The following is a 20,812-nucleotide window of genomic DNA, read 5'->3' as shown; positions in this document are numbered from 1 at the left end:
CGCCTTGAGACATCCTCGTCGTCGGAGGCAAACCCTGTTGCCCAGTTGGCGAAATATGGTATCGGCAATGTCGGTTGCCACCGTTATGGCGTGATCCGACGCCACCTCTCCTTCCTGCAGAATCTGTAGGGCCTCCGTCCTCTTGTCATCCGGTAGGAAGTCTAGCAGAGGATCTTGAACCAAAGCTCCCTGTCCTAACGGGCCACAATCGCTAAGGCATTGGCCGCCTTAACGAGAAGACTCGTCGTCCCATGGAGTCCAACTTCTTGCCCTCGCTGTGCGGCGGGGAAGTGGAAGCGGAAGCCGCCGCACCCGCTGCTTTCTTCTTGGCCGCTGCTGAGATGACAGAGTCCGGCGTGGGCTGGGCCCTGAGGCACAAGGGGGCGGCAGAGGGAACCCGGTACTTCTCGTACCTGTCCCTCTTGGCGGGTGTCGTGGAAGGGTTCTTGAGGATAGCCAGCCCCTCGTCCCAGATGTCGTCGAGCAACGGCACCGCAAGGACCGTCTTTCTCTTGGCCTCTTGTCGTTGGTAAAGAAACCCTTCCTTTTTCTGTTCCTCAGGGCAGATCTGGAAGAGCTCGGATGCCCTGGTTATCATGGCGTGAAAAGGGGCAATTTCGTCGGGTGGAGAAGCCCAAGGGAGGAGGTGATGACGGGATGTCCGTTGTGTCATCGCCGCCGTCCGTCCCCGTCGCTGTATCCGTCGCCGTATCCTCTCTAGGGTCCGGCGAGGGGGATGAGGGGTCCACAGCCCTCACGGGCACGAAGGGCGGAGCGGGGTGGACTCTCCTCCGCTTGTTTGGAGGGCTTCACAACGGGCCTGGTTCTGGATCCTCCGTCGGGGTCCGTGGTAACCTCGTCCTTATCTCAGTACATAAGGATTGGATCGCCAACAAAATGGCCGCCGAGCTATCCTGGGGCTCGGGTAATGGCTGCGACAGACGGGATGGCTGCTCCACTGGGCCCTGGTCGTCACCATCGTCGCTATCTTCGATCACATCAGCGGGAACCGTCCCCTGGGATCGAACATTCTCGAACCTCTCGTTGAGGCCAATGAACCTCTCGTTGAGGCCTTTCACGGTTTCCACCGGATCCCCCTCAGAGGCTGAATCCGAGTCCGTAATGGCCACCGCCCCCCCCCCTCTTTTTTTCCCCCGGGGTCTTTACGGGGGTCTTAACGATGGTCTGGAAAGAGGATTCCCTCCGTGGGGGCAGGGAAACTGTGGGCCCCGAGGCCGCCGCCACTGGCGTAGCCTCTGCCGGCTTCGCCAGGGCCGCTTCGACAACCTCGATAGAGGCCTTTGCCGGGTGGATCAAGGCCCTCACCACCTTAGATGCGCCCTGGGCCTTCGCTTTGGGGGGGGAGGGTCATCGCCTCGCTCCCCCTCGGCTCCCTTCGAGATCGACCAGGGCCTCTCCAGAAGCTTACCCGGGTTCTCGGACTTCCTCTTCCCTGAACCAGAACGCTGGCTCGTGGTTGATCGTGCCGGGGAAGTCGCGCCCTGCCTGGCAGCCGAGGAGCCCGACCTTTCAGCGCTCCCGGTGCCCGCCGACTCCCAGTGCTTGGCCTTCTGTTGGGCCCCCGTCGCCGGGGTGCCCTCACAGGACTTAGAGGACCGCTCAGACTTTTTCACCTGCTGAGCCTTTCTTCAGCCAGGCGGCGAGGCGGGAACAACGATCTTGCTTGGTCCGTTCCGACTGGTTCTTGCAGAACGCACAGTCCTTTTCCACGTGCGTCTTGTCCTCATGAAGGCAGTAGAGACATCTCGAATGCTCGTCCTCCTTGAAAGAAAGCATTTTACAATCCGCATCCTCGGCAGCTCCTGAACAGCTTGGATCCGGGCGTCGAGCTTCCCTTGTCCTGGGCCATGTCCGTTGAGGTAGACCACAGATCTTCTGGAATCCTCCAAGAAGTGTAACTCGACGAAAACTTCACCCTTGAGGGGCGTAGAAGAATCCCGAAACGGGACCCGTTATCGGAAGTAGAAAAGGTGGAGCTTGAGGCTCGATTAACCGAAAAAAAAGAGAAATAATCTCCTGAAAAAGCGCGAAAACGCAGTAAAAGCTCGAGAGCTAAACACGAGGACTCCCAACACTTGAATGTGTGGTAAAAATCTGAGGATGGCTGCCAGGGGAGGGGCTTGGGTAGAGGGCAGTCATTGGCTGGGGGCAGTATGACCCAGAGATCAGTGATTGGTTACTACTAAGAAAGACAGATCAGAAACGAAACTGATACTGATTTTTTTCTTTGCCGATCATTCCCGGCCTGACGGGGAATATTCATGAGCATGTGAATCCATGCCAGACTCCATGCTGGAGAAGTTCTGTTTCCTACTGCTCTGAACTTAGACCTGAAACCAAAACCCAAGTGCTTCCGACTTCTTACTGAACATTTGTAGCATGATGGATTAAAACACATTTCCTGGATTTGGAAGTTGAAATGAAGTTAGTTATTTGTTAGTTGTATGGTGCTACTGCCCAAAGGCATCTCAGGGATTCACCAAGGCCAAACTAGCAGGAATCTTATCTGCAAATTTAGAACAACAAGGATTTGATTTTTCTACAAAAGGAGAAAAGATCACCAATGCCACAAAGACTTGATACAAGGGAGTTGAAGTGACAAGCTGTGTTGAGAGATTTCCAAAATCAGCCCTGGTTTGGAGGCCACCACATCATGGTGAACAGGGACGACACAGGTTATCCAAACGCAATCAAGGTGATGTAGCAGAGCTGCAAGGCTTAGTCTCAGGAAGGCTGTGAGTGGTCTAGGACTACAATGAGTCAACACAAAGCAACAGCAGTAAGGAGAAGGACTTCAATCGGACAGCACTGGAGTCTATGCTGGTCAGCTTCAGGAGTAGTCTTTGGGACCTCAGGGGGTTGCTCTTCTTTGTAAAAGTCTTGGTTCCAAAGGTAATCTGATGAACAGTTGCAGGAACCCTCCTTTTATTCTAGATATAGGATGGGAGCAAGCAGAAGTCCACTAATGGTAAGGATCCGCACCATTCAAACAGCGAGGGGCAATCCAATCCTGCCTCCTTTAGTAGCCATTAGTGGTAAACGTGAAAGTGCACAAGTAAAATATTATTAACCCGTAAAACTATCACTGCTGCCACCAGATTGTCCTAGGAACATATAAAAAGTAACCAAAAACCCAAAGTTATAAGAATACAAATTATCCTATTTGCACCCCACTGTAAGGTGATGTGTGCAAATGCAATAATAGAAGAATTCCCCCCAGTTTCTCAGTAACGACAGTCTTATGGACTGGCCAGTGTTAGGAAAGATGTTTTTTTTTTGTTGCAACTTTCCCTCCCGTTTTCTAAGAAACTGTTAGGGGAATTTTCCTGAAGTCCTACTGGTAGTAAGACTTTAGTAAGCTATCCCAGTGGTTTGTAGATCTCCAACTCTTCGTAGCAGTCTGTACTAACACAGGACCTTGGAAGAGTGGCAGAGCAGTCAGGCTTATCCTAAGAAGAAGATGTGAGCTGTAGGTAAGTACACTGAATATTAAAAATGCACACCAAAGAAACTCTTACACTTATAATGTATATAAACATACATATTTATTATATATACACCAGAATCACTTTAAATACTTTAGACGTTTAGACAACACTTCGGAATACTTGAGAATACACTTCAAAGGGCACTTTCACTTTTGCATTTGTTTGCGGTTACATTTGTAGCAACGTTAGAAAGGGAAAAGGATGTTATCGTATTATCGGTTATTACACACCTGCGATTTCAAACAGTTCATACGGTAATACATTTACTCTGCAAACACATAGTAAAGTAATTAAATGATTTGTTAGTTAGTGTAACATTAGCTTGGTTCAAGGTTCTCGCGAGGGTTTCTTCGCACAGCAGGAATTTTAAGTACAAAAACGCAATCCTAGCTAAAGGCCGTTCGGAGAGGGTTCAAAGTCTTGACAAGCAGCAGAATACGAAGAGTTCCAGAGGATTTCTTCCAGTCTCTAGTGTTATAGAAGCAGCAAGTTAACTAACAAGGGAGACCTCGAAAGGACTCGAAGGGACAAGCAGCTGCTTGAGTCGGAGGTAAAAGGGGGGTGGTCCTGGACAACTCTAGGTGCACTCCAACACTGTGGAGCGACTTCCTGGAATCAGGTAAGCAATGCCTCTTCCCCCCCACAGTACCTTAGGTTAGAAGAAAGTGTTCATGCTGGATGCTCCGCTATGTTGCAGCTCTGGAGCAGACCTTCGGATTCCTTGGTCCGATAACTGATGGCAGGACAATGGACGGGATCTCTCAGCAGCAGTATCAAGGGAGGAACTGGGGCACGACTGTCAGCAACTTCTTGGTTCACTCGCCAGTTTTGGTGCCTTTTCTGCAGCACCAACAAAGGACACGGTTCGTCCGGTCAATCTTCACTTCCTGCAGTCCCCGCACTCTGGGGAAGGGGTCTGGGCGAGTTGGATCAGATCTCTGGAGTGACCTTATGGTTCAGCAAAGATTTTGACGGATTTGGCCTTCCCACAGCATGCTTTCGAAATAGGCACCAGGTCTCCTGGTATTGGGGTTCCGAAGTTCTTCGGCCCTTAGGAGAAGGCTCAATTAAAGGTTCATCTTGGGACTGGTTTTTCCCACCAGCCAAAGGGAAGAAGTCCTCATCAGAGGTCCTGTGTCGCAAAGAGAATGGGGTCAGGACAGCAGTGGTCGCTTGAAGGTGTTGCCAAGGGTCTGCAGGAGTCGCTGGTCGTCTTCTTCGGTTAATTCTGCTTCCAGTGGTCGACTCGCTTTTCACTCCAGAAGCCTCACCTTTTATACAGTTCCAGCACACTCCTGCAATACCTACGGTTTCCCATCAAAGGCAGACACACAGGCACACACAAAATGGTCGAAGGGCTAACAAAGAACAACCACACTAGTAATGGTGAAAAAAGTAGGGAGGCCCCAAGTTGGTACATGGGTGCCCCTATTATGCACTACCAAAGCTATGGACATAGCCTGCGGTATAAGAATTATACAATAGCTGGTAGAACACATCCACTGCCACCAGCCATAACTATGAGACTGTCTCTGTGACTAAAGTCGCAGGAGTAGAAAGAAGGGGGATTCTAGGTATCCCATTGGCACACCACTGAAGGTGGTCTGTGCCAATCTCTCAGCCTATAGTGTTTTCTGAGATACCAAAGAACTGTGGTTACTTGAGGATATAGAAAAGTAATCTTAAACGGGGACCCTAAGTGTCCCCAGCAACACCGTCCTTAAGTAGCTGTGTGCTCCAGTAGTAAAAACACAGATGCCTTTAAGAGCTATGGAGCAGACAGACTCCATGGTACAGGTAGAATACAAAGAGTAGAGTTCCAAAAGACAGCCCACAAGAATTAATGAATGGAAGAATGCTCCACTCATTCAGGATTTAAAGAAAAAGTTCCAGAAGTCCAGCAAAATGTGCTGGGGGTCTCACTCAAAAGAGAGGATGAAGCATGGAAATGATAAATCTCTCCTAACAGGAACCACATTCCTTTTGCTTTGTGTTGTATCCTGCCCTGACTTTTTGAAGGGAACTAAAGCCTTCAGCTTCACTCCTTTGCCTTCTGCTCATTTGTTAGGGGAAACTGAACAGTCCTTCAGAATATAAGTACTGGGAAACTTGGTTTCCCTTTTGAATTCTTGTATTTTAAATAGCACACAGCACTTTACAGTGCAGTTCAATGGTGATACTTTTGAATCACTAACTTTTTACACATTAGATTTTTGGTTATTTTGATATGTACCTTGTTAGGGAGAATTATCATAAATGTGCTAATTCTTCACCTTAGAGAGCCCCAGCAACATTGCTGGATTTTGAAGACTTGATTTTTTTACCTGGAAAGCGTAAGAGCCTTTTTTTCCCACTCATGTATTTTGATGTGTGTTTTACTCTTGTGTTCTTTGATTATGGAGTTTTAGATAACTCCATAGGCATCACCTTTTCATGTGTGTTACAGAGCACCCTCAGTGCAGTGACACAGGGATGTCTTTAGACTTCCCAAAGGTTTAAAAACCTTCTCTGGGATAAACTACTGTTTCCCAGAGAACGTAAAGTAAATTGATTAAAACCAGCACACACTATCTTCCTATAGAATGCTGGAGGGTTTACCTAGTATCCCTTGTGTCTAGAAACTCATGTAGAAATCAAATGCTACCCATTCCTATTGAAATGGCTGGTGGCAGTGGTTTTACAATGAACTACAATGATTTTTCCCTACCGCGAATACCGGTAGCTAAAAATCGCAGAAGCCATGTTTTTCAAGATGGCGCCTTAAGCCCCTTTGTTTAAACGTGTCCCAGTCTTCTTTTTTAGCCATTTCATTTTGGATAAGTCCTTCTAGTGTTTCTCTCTGTGCGCCAAACTAGGTTTTGTCCCTTTGTTCATATGCCTTTGGCGGGTTTCAGGACTGAAGACTGCCTCTGGCGCCTGAGTGTCTGGTGTGGGCTGGAAGCGAGGGAGGTGCCCAAAACTCCCTATGCTTAGTCTCCTAGGAGACCCAAATGTACTCTGGCGTGATTGGCTGGCTGACTCTCCGGCAAGGACAGCCACCATGCTGGGTGAGTGACAGCTAGGCTGGAATGAAAGGGAGAAAACTGTTTAAAAGGCGAGTCTCTTGGCTTGGGAGGCAGAGTCGGCCACTGGGTGAAGGAACCGAAGAACTTCTTGAAGAGGACGTGTGCTGCAACTCCTGGACCGTTGGTTTGCCCGGTGAAGCCTTGCTGCTATGCTGAAACTCCAAATTCGTATCGACAAGAGAAGCCCATGCAAGGACGACTTCTCCCTTTGAGTTGGTGGAGCCAATCAACTCCAGAGTAAGCCACCTGGACATTCTCTCGGAACTGGTTGCATTTCCACATAGTTGCTGCTGGAAACCTAATAGCCAGGGAGAGGAACACCAGATTGTGTTAGGGAGAATTTTCATTTCTGAGACAATTCCCTTTAACCTTAAAGACCAACAGCTTGTTTGCTGGACTCAGGGCTTTTTAGTTTTTACTCGAGAGTAGGAGCTTTTTCTACCTCACCTTTTGTGCAGTGCCACTGAAATGTCCCTTGGACTTCTCAATGTTTAAATTCATTTTCTTGGGTGAACTACTGTTCCAAGAATAATAAGATGACTCCTGTCTTACCTTTACTTTATGGGTCCAGCACACACCACCCTAAGTGGAGTGCATTGGGGGGTTACATAGTAACTCATTTAACCCATTCCTCATGCAACATTTTGTTACACTAACTCACTTGAATGGCTGGTGGCAGTGGTTTCTTTTTTACCACCTAGTGACATGCATCTGCAGTCCGATACCTCAGCTGCAGTGCTGCACCCAACGGATGGTATTTTTTCACCATTTCTTTTTAGTTAGTTTCTTCTGGGCTTCTACTCTGTTTGCATCAGGTTGGAGTCCTTTTTATGTTTTGCCTTTGGCAGGATTCAACCTTGAAGCCCGCCCAGAATCCAGTGTGTCTGGAAAAAGTGAGGGTCCCAAATCTTCCCTGTCCTTTGTCTCCAGGTGTGCCTGAGTGAAACCAGTTCCTATTGGCAGGCTGTGTGACTGACAGCCTAAATCTGGGAATTAAAGGGAGCTTGCATAAAAAGTGAGGTTTTTGAGAATAAGAGCAGATGCCATCACTGTAGGACAACATCAGAAGCAGAAGACTAAAGACTAAGCCAGCAGCACACTCCTGGACCGTAAAGTGCCCAGTGAAGCCCTGCAGCTGTGCTGACCCTGTTTTCGAATCGACAGGGAAGACAGGTAATGGACGACTTCCTTTCCTAGGCTGGTGGGATCAACTAGCCTCAAGACAAACTATTTTAGCCCCGACTTGCTGCGACTTCCAAGGCTGCAGAATCTCAATACCCAGGGTATCTCAACCACCCGTGAGTGCATTGTCTTATGAAGTGCTAGTCCGGTCAAATCTTTGTGGGCCTTCAGGGGTCCCTACAGAAGCAGGAAATCTGCACCCAGAGTCCCTTAACAGAGTTCAGGACCGAGGGATCAAGTAACTTCTAACCAAAGCTGTTCTTTCTTCTTTGGCCCTGAGAAAAAGGCACTCCAACATGAAGAGCTGCTGAATCAACGGAAATCCATTGCTGCCGAGTGCCTCTCTCTCGAGTGCTGCCGCAAGAGCCCGTCAGATGTTCTCCCTTTAGTCACCATCACCAAGGATCAGGAACAAGGGTCTACGGCATTGCACCCAGAAGGCATCCAGCAAGAACAACTTCAGTTCAAAGGTACTGTGGGACTTGGGGTATATTATCCTTTTGCCATTTGGGGTGCTTCCTACCTTTGCAAGTGCCATTTAACCCTACTTTGAGTTGACCTCAACTCACTTGCACTGGCTTTACCGCTTGTGCTTCTTGAAGGTGATTCCTCTCGAGTTGCAGTGATTTCTTTTGAACACAGACTATTTAAAAACATTTTTCTAAGTGCATCAGAACCTTGACTTTGCCCATTGACACTGGCTGTCCTGGTTCCCTAAAAGGCCTCCTTCTGAACATATTGGCTTTGGCAGGGATTGTTCCCTTGCAGGTTTTAAACGTTTAACACTTTAATGCTGTGATAAAAAAGTGCCTGCATCCCTCTGGTAGAATCCAACTGTTTTTAAAGAAGATCAGTCTGTTCTGATCTAACCCTAACCATTCCCTCCTTAATAACTCAATACTGCAAAGGTGATACAAAATAAGTGTTATGCTGGAACATGTGTAACATATGAATGAATTACTCACCTGCATTATTGTTCACTTTTTGAATTGAATCCTAACTTGGGTTAATGTTACAGCTAATTACTACGTTTTAAAGAATGCTTTAAATATCTGTGTATAAATAATGTATTATACAACTAAGTGTGTAAGTGTTTACTTGGATACCTGTATATACTGATTTCATTGTACAGATCTACAGCTCACATTACCCCTCTTAAAATAAGCCTGGCTGCTCAGTCACACTACCAACTTCTGTAGTACAGGCCTATATTGAAAAGGTGGGTGTCCCAATACCAAGAGATAAGTCTTGTGTATTCTCACACCCGCTGGACTGCACTAATTCCGATCTAACACCCATCCTCCCAGACACACTGGCGCCTTTGGGCAGGATTCAATAAAGGATCCCAGCAAAGAAAAGAAAAACAAGGACCTCCCCCACCCAGCACGGCAGAAGCAGGACCAAGTGTTAGGCAAGATTGTATGCAGTACCCTTTGGGTGCACTACAACAACCCTGACCTCCTGGCAATAGGAACCTAACCTTTGGTATAGGTCTGTACTACACAGGTTAGTAGCGTGGTCGAGTAGCCAGGCTTATCTCAAGAGGGGTCAATGTGAGCTGTAGGGGAGTTACACAGATTCGCAGCGACAAGTATTCAAATAAACTCTTTCACACAAGGTTTCTGGATTAAACAATTATTCATTTATTTAACGGTCAGTTAGAGTAAGCCTTATTCAGGAGGGAGCAATATAAAGCAACACACAAATAACACTTCAAAAATATACACTCAGTTGTCTAAATCGGCAAGTACCCATTTGGGATGGCATACAGACACTTCCTACACCCTCAGGTGACTTCAATATTTAGGGTCCTGGTGACATTAATATATCACTGTTGCATTTAGAATATTCTTGAGGAGTGTCAAAGAAAAGAGGTTTCAGAATAAGACAAGTATTTACACAGTTCTTAAGCAGCCAAGTACTTTCAAAATAACCCCCCAATGCATAGTTCGGTAACCCTTTCCTGGAAGGAAGGCAAAAGACATAAGCAGAAGAGAAGTCATTCAGGGAGCCAAGCCAGCCAATGTTAAGTTAGCAAAAGTCAAGGTGAGCTGAAGCACTTCTTGCAGGCAAGTAGAAAGTCTTGCACATTGTTTAAAAAATCTTTTTAGGATTTTTAGGATAGAAGACATCAAAGTAGGGCCACAAGCTGATTAGGCTTGTGAGGTAAAGAAGCTGCAAGCAACTCTACAAGAGCAACCGAGACAAGTCTCAACTGAGATCCAGCAAGGTGGCACAACAACAGTTACATTCTCTCAGACCTTACACAACCTTTAGGTTGCAGAAAAGAGCAGCAAATGGCTTCAGTTCCTGTGCAGCTCTGCAGATCCTGGTGTTCCTGTGCCTCTGTCGTGGGGACAAGAGGGAGGACGTCTGGGGACTACTGCGCTGCATCGGGACAGCCACAGACTGCAACCAGCAATCTTCAAACAAGTGGCACTTCAGTGTTTCATCTCCTTGTGTCTACCGCAAATAGCAACACGCGTTTCCTGGGTTTCGAGATGGGCTTGCCTTGCATCTGGGGTCCCGCACTCTTGAGGGGGCTCAGGATCGGTCAGTCCTGCTTCCTGGGAGTCCGGAGAATCTGCCAGGAGCTCTTGGCAAACTTAAAAGCAATGCACACGATCTGGTGTTCCTCTCCCTGGCTATTCAGTTCCAGCAGCGACTGCAGTGGAAATTCAGCCAGCTTAGAGAGGATGTCCAGGTGGCTTACTTTGGAGTGGATTGGTCCGACCAACTGAAAAAGGGAGAAGTCGCCCTTGCAGGGGCTTCTCTGTCAATAAGAATTTGGAGCTTCAGCACAGCAGCAGGGCTTCACCAGGCAAACCAACGGTCCAGCAGTTACAGCAGGCATCTCTTCCAATTTCTTCTTCGGATTCCTTCGTCCAGTGGTCGACACTGCCTTCCAAGCCAAAAAGCCTCGCCTTTTGTGCAGGTTTCTCCCATTCATTCCAGCCTAGATGTCAGTCACAAAAAAAGGGTGGCTATCCTTGCCGGACCATCAGCGGCCAATCGCCTAATAATGCATTCCTGTCTCCTAGGAGACTAAGCACAGGGAGTTTTCTGGCACCTTCCTTGCTTCCTGCCCCCGCCAGACAACCTGGAGGCAGAGGCGGGCTTCACGCATGAATCCAGCCAAAGACAAAATGAACAAAGGGGCCAAACCTGGTTTGGTGCGCAGAGTTAATCTCAAGGACCTTTCCACAAAGAAATGGTGAAAAAAGAAAACCGGGGCCATTTTGACAAAAATGGCACCCATGGGTGCTTTAACGTGGCTGAGAACGCAGCCTGTGGTCAAGACACACAACAGTAGTAAAAAGTAAAACACTGCAACCAGTTATTCATTGATGAAAGCTTAACATCAAAATGTTACATGGGAAACTAGACGAAGGGGATGCCAAGTAACACCTCTAGCACCAGATTGTAAGATAGTGTGTGCTGGGTTTGGAAAGTTACAAATGTAAGTAAAGTCAATTTCACTTTACTGCTCTTGGAAACAGTAGTTTATCCAAGAGAAGGTATTTAAACCATGGGGAAATCTAAAAGACTTCCATGTGCCACTTCACTGAAGGTGCTGTGTGACAATGTAAAAGATGATGCCTATGGAGTTTGTCAGACTCCACAACCAAAAAGAAACACTGTTCAAAATCACAATAAAATACATGAGTGGGGAAAAAGGGTCTCACTCTCACCAGGTTAAGAATTCAAGTCCTCAAAAATCCAGCAAAGTTGCTTGGAGTCTAAGGCAGAGAGGTATTAGCACATTTCTGAGAATTCTCCCTAACACCAATAAAGAACAAACCATCGTGAATTGGCAAGAAAAGACAACCATTTTGAATCAATGGTGTCCCCATGTGAGCCTCCACTGTAATTTTCACAAAATTGGTAGAAAAAGTATCCACTGCCACCAGCCACTCAGGTGGCATTGTCACGGTAACCAAAGAGTTACATGAGAAATTATCCCATCAGCATCCACATAAGGGGGATGGGTGCAGATTTTTCACGAGAAAAGTTTAGGTAGGATAAAAAGTACCCTCCCTTGGCAACAGTATTTCACACAAGAAAATAAAATCAAACCAAAAAGGGAAGCTCAATGAGCTTTCAGTTACACTGCACATTAGGTGTAGTGTGCTGCAGTGGGAAATTACAGATGCCAGAGAAAAAGATGGAGGAAAGTAACTCCATCAAAATAAACCCCAAAAGGGGTGCCTGGACTACAACAATAAGAATGGGCGAGTGAGGAAAAAGAGTACCACTCACACATGAGTCAGAAAACCCAAATTGTCCAGCAAAAAAAGTGCTGGGGGACTCCTCAGGTGAGGAGAATATCACACAAGAAGGAAATTCTACCTAAGACAACTACTGGCCATTTGAATGTTGCAGAACCTCACCATTTGTGGGCTTGGACTTGCTTTCAGCTCCAGTTATGGATATGAGGACTCATCTTGCAGCCAGTCTTCAGATCTATGTTGGAGTCAAGAATCCTTCGAAGTAAAGCAGCCCATTGAGGATGAGTTCTGCAGTGGGTGAGCATCCCATCCACCGATTGGGCAGGTGCAACCCTGCTCCTCTGCCTGATCTCCGAGGACCCTCGTCCGTGCCTAAACCCGTGGACAGGCGGGACCAGCTAGTCTCAACGTCGAGGAACCAGCCCCGCAGAGCCTTCGGAATGACAGACCCGCTTCCTCGGGTGGCTACCTCGGCAGAATCGTCGCCAAGTCCGAAACATCGGTGGTCGCCAGCTGGTGCCATAAGTGGCCGCCTCCTTGATTTGCAGGTCCCCAACATCAAGGGAACTTGTTCTGGAGCTTCTTTGTTGAATGAAACTATGCCTGAAGTATTGTTGCAACTACTCACTTTTGACTTGGTGGCGAATGGATCAAGGTCTGAACAAAATGTGAGATGACAAAGGAATCTTCAACATACGACATATAAACACACTGCAATTTTCCAAAACAAAGAATAATTACATTTCTAAACTACTGTTGAAAGCAATACAAGTTACCATTAAAATACTTATAAATCTGCAACTACTGGAGGCATTCAGATCATCTGTGGTATGACAAGAATCTATATATGGTGCAAATCCCACAAAAAGAAGTGCTCCCTACCAGTCACTTCTAGTCTGGCACCAGAGAAATGGATATATAAAAAAAAAGATAAGCAGTAAAATTGTATCTATTAGATATAGTGGACTACTGTGGAAGTTGTTGTTCAACACATTATTTCATTTTTAAAGGGATTCAGACTCACTCATCGCCTTTACGCCTTGACATTGTTTTGGTGCCATCATCATCTGCTGATGCAGCTTCTTTCAAAGCCCTTTGTTTTCTGCTTCTAGCCTCAGCCTTTCGGATGTTTATCAGTACCTTGTGGTATTCCTCAGGTAACATGCCCTTAACGAGATCGAATCTGGAAATGAGAAGAGACCATCATTAAAAAAATGCTGTCTATTTTCTTCCAGCATCTAACAACTGTACCATCCAATGAAAACCACCATTATGTACTTTGTGCAGTTGTGCCATTAACAGAGGAAAAGAGGTAGATATCAGTGATCAACATACATTTCTACTAGGTTTTCAAATACACTGCCAAAAAGAAAACTTAAGATAAGGCTACAAATAACCAACTGGCTTTCATGCGCACCTAGCAAAGGGTAGATTGTGGGATTTAACAAATGGTTGTGTCATTTGGAATAAGCAGGCAGGCAAAGACAATATACAAAAATGTTCCACCGCCTCATGTACTTTAATTTCAACAACACCATAATAAAGTGCGCTGTTCAATTCAGCATGTGTAGACTAAAAATAACTTGCAAACCACATTATCACACAGGAACGACGTGCCAACTAATCAGCGGACTATGAACGTGTCAGTCAGCACTCCACCCATGGACCTCTTTTCAAATTGTGCACTTAGACTTCCCATGACTCCTGCTGCTCTAGATATGGAAAAGGACTCTGCAAGCTCCCTTTGCTAATTTCATGACAGACATTTTTACTGTAGGACCTAATTTCCTTCTTGATTGTAATTCTTCCCATTTTGTGAGTCCCGCAGCATTTTTGCTGGACTATTGGATTTCTGGACTTTTTGTCTCGAGTGAATGGGAACTTTTTTCCACACTCATTCTTTTAGTCTGTACTGGGGAACCCTTTTTTTTCTCTCTTTTGGATACTATAATGGAGGTATGTGTTCCCCCATGTTTTCTGGCATCTACCTTTTACTATTGTAGCACATAGCACTTTCTGTGCAGGGTTGCTGGAAGCTCCCTGAGCTCTCCTTTTATTTTACCTGGGTTAACTAATGTTAACAGGGCAGGGGGAAACCCTTTTGTCCCTCCTGTATTTTATTTTGTGAGATCTGCTCACCCAACCTTATGTGGAGTGCTGAGGGGAAACATAGGGCCTCGTTACAAGTTTGCCGGTCCAGTAACAACGGTACCAGTAAACTTGCTGGTACCGGTACCGTTGTTACCGGACCAGCAAACTGAGTTCTGCTGGTGGGTGCCCTCCCGCCCACCAGGTCTGACCTGGCGGGCGTACCGGCACCCGCAAGCAGACCATGTCGGATGCACCGGCACCATTCACGAATGGCGCCAGTGCATCCGACCTCCCCATTGAGCCCTATGTGGCTCGAATGGGGAGCATTTTATTCCGGCGCCCGGGAATGGGCAATTACCGGGTCTGGCGGGGCCGGAATGCCCCAGTAATTGCCCATTCCCAGGTGCCGGAAAAATTCACAAGTTTGGTGGCAGCCAGCCGGTTTTACCGGCAAGGCTACCACCGAACTTGTAATGAGGCCCATAGTCTCCCTTTTCTCACTGTACCAGTAAAACATAGTTACAGTTACACATTTATCCGACAGACTGGGGGCCGTGTATCTTTTTGCACAGCTTTTTGTGGACTACCGTAGGACATCATTGCAGCTGCAGTAGGGACAGAGGGGTCACCATTTGCCCAAAATGGTGGCTGTACGTTAAGCCCTGTTCATGATGAATATTTCCTACTTGAGCCATCTTCTACCTTCCTGGGTGCGGGAGGTCTTGTCTTTGGCGGGCTTCCCTTGGATTTTGCGACATCCCACAAAGAGCTGTGACCTTCTTGGGCTGCAAACTCTGAATACCCTTGGTACTATGCCATTTTGCAGTGCAACGTCTAGTAAAGCACAGAGCCGTCTGAAAACTTGGGGCCATCCTTCTGGGCCTGCAGTGACACTTTCAATCCGAGACATCCCCCTCAGCTCAGTCGTGGACTGAGAAGGGAAAAAAGTCTACCGGACGACAACTGTCGCTGACCCGAAGCAGGTGAAGGGCTCCAATACACCAATGCTGCGAAGATCCACTGCTGCGCAGCCCACTGCTAGAGTGAATCCTTATGTTCCCTCCAAAGCTCCTTCAGCCATCCAGACCAAGAAACCTGAACTGGTGACAACCATCGCCACACCTTGGGGACCAACCTGCTGCACCAAATTCTTCTTGATAAATTACTGTCTCGAGCATAGGTACTTACCTTTGTCTTGCTGTATTGCTCAGGTGTTATTGGAGTTCTGCATCTAAGCCGGTATTTTCACCCCCCCCTGCAGGGCACACTGCGTCCCATTGGGGTGAACAACCCATTGGGTTCTAAATTGCCCAAACTAACTATTACTTACATGCAAACCTGAAGAAACCTTCAAAGACTCTGCTCCATCTGCTGCTTACCTGCCTCTTTCCTCCTCAGCCCTTGGTCATTGGACTCCCAGTGCCCCCCTTGACTTAAGATTAATTTAGTAAAGATCTTGACTCTTGAAGATTAGTTGGGCAGGAGTTTGCTAAAGCTGCAAGAGTTGATCTAAGTTTGCAAATTAGTATCAGTAGTTTTCCCTCACGTTTGTGTTGCTTTACATTTGATTTAAAGGGTGCTACCTTTTATTCTACTGAGATATTACTGTGTGAATAGTACTTGCTTGACATTTCTAAAGCTTTTGTGTATATAAAATCAAATGACTATTTGTATATAACTGCTTGTGTGTCAGTGTTTCCTTGAACTGATTGTAGGCCCGAAGTATTGTGTGCCTGACTACAGCCCTTCTGCCTCCTAGACTAAGCCTGGCTGCTCAGCCATTGCTATCAAACCTTTGGGATGTTCAGGCATAAAGGGATAGTTCACTCTAAAATATTATTGGCTAAAAAGATGGCCGATAATCAAAAATATATATAAAAAATATTTTTAAACAAAGTCCCTGTGTAAAGTTTTGAGCAAATGAGGCTCAAACTCAAACATTTCAAGCACTAGGAGGCATCCATTTTGTGAAATGGATGAGAATCCTGTGCTTCTGTTAAGCTCTGCCCTTGCAGCACTAACGAAGCAAAAGCCAGCCAGCTGTAATAAACAAAAAGCTACCACTGGGTGGCTTTTGCTTCATTATTGCCAGAGACCAGAGAATGCAGGAAGGAAGGCTGCATGTAGGTAAGTGCTCATTTCTTTTTTCTTAACCAAGCACTGCAAATATAAATACAACCTTGTTGTATTTATAAAAGCTGTGGTTTTCTTTCTACGTTTTCCAGGCTCCCCCAGGCTGGAGGAGCCCGGGAAACTTAGAAAGAAAAAATCAGCATTTATAATGTTATATGTTGCAGTGGCTTCAGCTTTGAGTCTCCTGGGCTCCCCCGTGTCGGGGGAGCCCAGGAGACTCAAAGCTGAAGCCACTGCAATCATAAATACAACTTTGTATTTCTAAATGCTGCGGTTTTCTTTTCTAAGTTTCTCGGGCTCCTCTGGGTCGGAGGAGCACGAGAAACTAAGGAGCCGGCTCGGAGGAGCCCGAGAAACTTAGAAAGAAAACCACAGCATTTTTAAATACAACCGTGTTGTATTTATGTCTGCAGCGGCTTTCACTTTGAGTCTCCTGGGCTCCCCCAACCCGGGGAGCCCAGGAGACTCAAAGCTGAAGGCACCGCAATCATAAATGCAATGTTTTTGCCGTGCATTAGCTTGTAGGCAAGTCGAGGCAATTATGAATACTTCGCCGGCATCCGGCAGAATTTTCGTAATTGCTGCTAATTTCTCTTCTAGTTTCCCACATGGGAAACTAGAAAAGAAAGTAGCAGCAATTATGAAAACTCCGCCGGCAGCCGGCGACACATTTACAATTGCTCTTTCATTTTAGGTTTTCTGTTCTTACCTGGGCTTGGAGAGCACCGAAAACATAAAATGAAAGTGAAGGCAGCCTCCTCCATGTTCAGCTCTGCTCTGGGTGCATTAAGCAAAAGCTTGAAGTAGGGGGCTTTTTCTGCTTGATTTTGCGCCGCCAGGGAGGAGCTTAACATGACCAGAGGAGGCTGCTTGAAATGACAAAATGGATGTTCAAATGTAAATACTTTGATCCTCGCTTGCTCAAAGGTTTACATATGAACTTTCTTTAAAAAAGACGTTTAATATATGTTTTTGTTTATTGCCCATCTTTTGGGACAATAACATTTTAGAGTGAACTATTCCTTTAAACCTAAGTGGTACAACCCTGTCACCTAAGGTGGGCTTCTCCAAGTTCTGTCACAGACAGCAACTTGTATAAAACTCCAACAGTAGGGGGGGAAAGAGGAACTTGCCAGAAGAAACAGCTTGCTCTCTTGCAAAAGGTTTCTTTTTGAAGAAAAAGAAGGCTAGCACGAAGTTCATTAATTAGGTCAGAGTGTTAACAGCAATAATCAAGGGTTCTGCTGGCCATCACGGGTGCAACAGCCATTAGCCCACATTAAAACTCATAGCTTAACTGAAGCCTTTTATTTTGGACTAATGGATGTTACCAACCGGTATGCCTCACTGTGGATCGTTGCAAACCAAAAAGTGATGCATCTAAAAGTTCAATTTCAACAGTTCAAGATTTTAGGTCCATGAAGAGAATTATGAAGTTTGAAACAGGTTCTCATTTCAATTGGAAAGACACAAACCACTGGCATATCCTTACAAAGACAGAAGGCACTCATGCTTGCTCACCCAAACTTGCGAATGAATTTTGTGAAAACATTCTTCAATTTTACACGGAAATGTCTCCTCATGTCATCCTTAATGTTTCCTATTGCGTCCATCTGAGAGGGGAGAAAGGGGGAAATGGAGAAAAAGAATTATACTACTGTAGTTGCAAATTCTAATTTCTTGCTTATTTAAACTTTTAGGGAGTTTTAGAAAAAAAAGTCCACCAATTGTAGGACTTGTGAAGACTCACACTTGGGACAGAGGTCTCCAATTCCTAGTATAGGCCTGAACCACACACCTTTTGTTGGTAGCAATGGCTGAGCAGCCAGGCGTATCTTAGGAGTGAGAATGGGCTGTATGCATTACAAAGAACTTTGAGTATACACATAGGCCCAAACAGACACACTAAAGTAACATAAAAATAATGGTCTAATTTATATATACACACCAAGCTAAGTAATTTTTCATAAAGATAAGTACTATAACACACAAAGTAACCAATACATAATTTAAGTAAACTTCTTTATAATGCCTTTAGAATGCCAGAATGCAATTCAAAGTTAAGTAAAACTCTGGTAATGTTTCAGATGGTAAAATAAATGAAACAAAACCAACACAATTTAAGTGAATAGTTTGCAATAATTTCAATGAGTTGGTGCAAGCTAGCATTCACAATTCTATCTAAATGTGGCATTGGTAATATTCCCAATGCAGTCTAGATGTAGCAATGGCTAATATTAGCTTATCTAGATGTGGCACTGGCATTCACAAACCTGTCTAGATGTGACGCAGGATAATGTTCACAATTCCATCTAAGTGAGGCACTTGCTAGCATTCTCAATCCTATCTAGATGCAACGCAGGATAAAGTTCACAATTTTATCTAGTTGTTAAGCAGGTTAGTGTCAATATCCCGGTCTGCTATGGTCTGAGGGACGGTAGAGTTGCAGGGCTTCTGGAGTAGTGATTGCTCTACTCCCGACACAGGCCACACCCATCTTGATGGTTGCTGCTGGTTGACGGCTGGCCACTGGCCTCTCCTGCTGACACCTGCAGGCACCATCTAGAGCCGCCCTTTGCCTTGGACCCTTAGCCGCAGGGGCTGCATGGGCAGGGGGCCAATCAGGGGAGGTGGGCAGATGGGAGGCACAAGGGGGAGGTTGGGACTGGGAAAAGGCCAGACACAAACAAAGTACTACACCCCAAGGACTGCACACTCTAGACGCAGGCCAACACCGCAAAACAGGGTCAGAAGCCACACAAACACCAGACAAACCCATCAGATTAACACACAGTGCTCACCAAAAAACAATTGAAAAAACTCACGCCACTCCAATAGAGTACATTAAACAGGCCAAAAACAGATTACAATCAATGTGCAACTACTCACTCAGCATCGACCAGCCCCTAAGGCTGCTTCAAAGTGGTTTCTCTACCAGATCCTTCCAGATTGCAGTCCACAGAGCAAATGGAAAATGGCTGCTGAAAGCAAGGAACAGACACCTACAAGGCTTCTCTTCTTGGCAGAGAGCTGCAACTTCAGGGAGATGCCTCTTGTTCCATAAACTGAGGATCAGTGAAGTCCTAAGGTTCAATTCGGTTGAGGATAGAAAGGGGGTGGGAGCAACTGTTGCAGCAAGATAGCCCACGAGGGCATCTGACTAGCCTACAGAATTGTTGCATGACCTGTGGTGGGTCGGAAGGAGGAGTCGGACACACAGTGGACATTCTGATGTTATTTTATTTAAAAAAAGAAAAATGCCTCTCACCCTATGCCTATAGGGCAATTCGCAAACTAAATTAAACTAAAAAGGTGCCAGTCTGTCATCCTAAAATCCAAAACAAAATGCTCAGTCCAAACCTAAATCTATCCGACCCTAGCACCAACAGTAGCAATTAAACAGGGCCAAAAGGTGGTTTACCTTCTGGCTGTCTTCCCTTGGCCATTTATCTTTAGTCTTTCTCTCAGGGTCATCTTGTTCTACACCGACCTTCAAAATGCAAATGTCTCTTTCAGAAAATCTGTTCCTTGTGAGGATTTCTTCTGATACTTTTGTCGGTTTTATTCATGAGCTCTTGCAGCACCTCCCAAAGGCTCACAGGTCTGGTCTTCCTGACAATATGGCAATTATCATTGCTCTCTTTGAGCTACGCTTGGATGCATTCCTTTTATTTTAGGTTGGTCGCTTATTTTCTCAGGGTTAAAATTTCTCACTATTGGTGTCTTACATCCACTTCTCTCTTCTTGCTTGGTTCACACTATACTCTTGGCTTATAACAGTTTCTCATTAAGTGGTTTTTGCACTCTTCAATAATTAACTATTGTCAAATTATCTCTTGTGGCCTTCTCTCACCCATGATATTTGTTTCGACTTTCTTAATGATTCACAATCATTCTTATTCTCCAGGTTTTTTAATAGTTCAGATATCACTGTTAGGGAGTTTTTCAAAAGGTCAAAGGTAGGACTTCAGAAGACTCACTTGGGGCACAAGGCTCCAACTCTTATTATAGGCTTGAACCACACAAGTATGTTGGTTGCAATGGGTGAGCAGCCAAGCCTATCTTAGGAGGGGCGAAGGGCTGTAGGAAAGTCCAAGGACCCGAGAGTATACATCTACTCCAAACACTGACACATTAAAAGGGCTCCAAGTCATTTCATCGACGCTAGTAATTTCGATGGGTTTTTATAAGAATATTTTTTACCGAAAAAACTTAATAGATTTATGCTTGGGGGGGGCGACCCCCCAAACTTTCCATCCCCTATTAGTTTTTTTAACTATTCCCAACCTGCCTATATATTTCGATGAGTTTTTTCTGTAAAAAATACTCGTAAAAACCCATCAAAATTACAACCGATGAAAGAAGGGTACACAACTCAAAGTTATATAAAGAAATATTGGTTTATTTGATATATACACTAAGGCAAAGATAATTAGGCAGTTAAGTACTTTAACACACAGCAAGTACCCTAGAAGGACCAATACAATCTTTACAGTAGGTAAAGCACTTTTGTAATTGTTTCAGGGACGAATGATTGAGACACAACCAACAAAGCAGGTAAATACTTTAACACTTGTAATACTTTTCTCAGCGGCCTACCACT

General features: G+C 45.6%; 1 protein-coding gene across 1 annotated transcript in view; it reads right to left on the bottom strand.

Annotated features, from left to right (window-relative positions):
• Nucleotides 1-20,812, bottom strand: part of RRP12 (ribosomal RNA processing 12 homolog) — a 1,372,062-nt gene that overhangs the window by 368,662 nt on the left and 982,588 nt on the right. Inside the window, exons 26-27 of the mRNA XM_069611582.1 lie at nt 17,731-17,822; nt 13,010-13,168 (exon numbers count right to left, since the gene is read on the bottom strand). Of these exons, the coding sequence (XP_069467683.1) occupies nt 13,010-13,168; nt 17,731-17,822 (251 nt within the window). The remainder of the gene's footprint in view (nt 1-13,009; nt 13,169-17,730; nt 17,823-20,812) is intronic.

The sequence above is a fragment of the Ambystoma mexicanum genome, chromosome 8, assembly GCF_040938575.1.
Source record: "Ambystoma mexicanum isolate Mex_15411 chromosome 8, UKY_AmexF1_1, whole genome shotgun sequence".
NCBI lineage: Eukaryota > Metazoa > Chordata > Amphibia > Caudata > Ambystomatidae > Ambystoma > Ambystoma mexicanum.
This window is presented reverse-complemented; position numbering and strand designations above follow the sequence as displayed.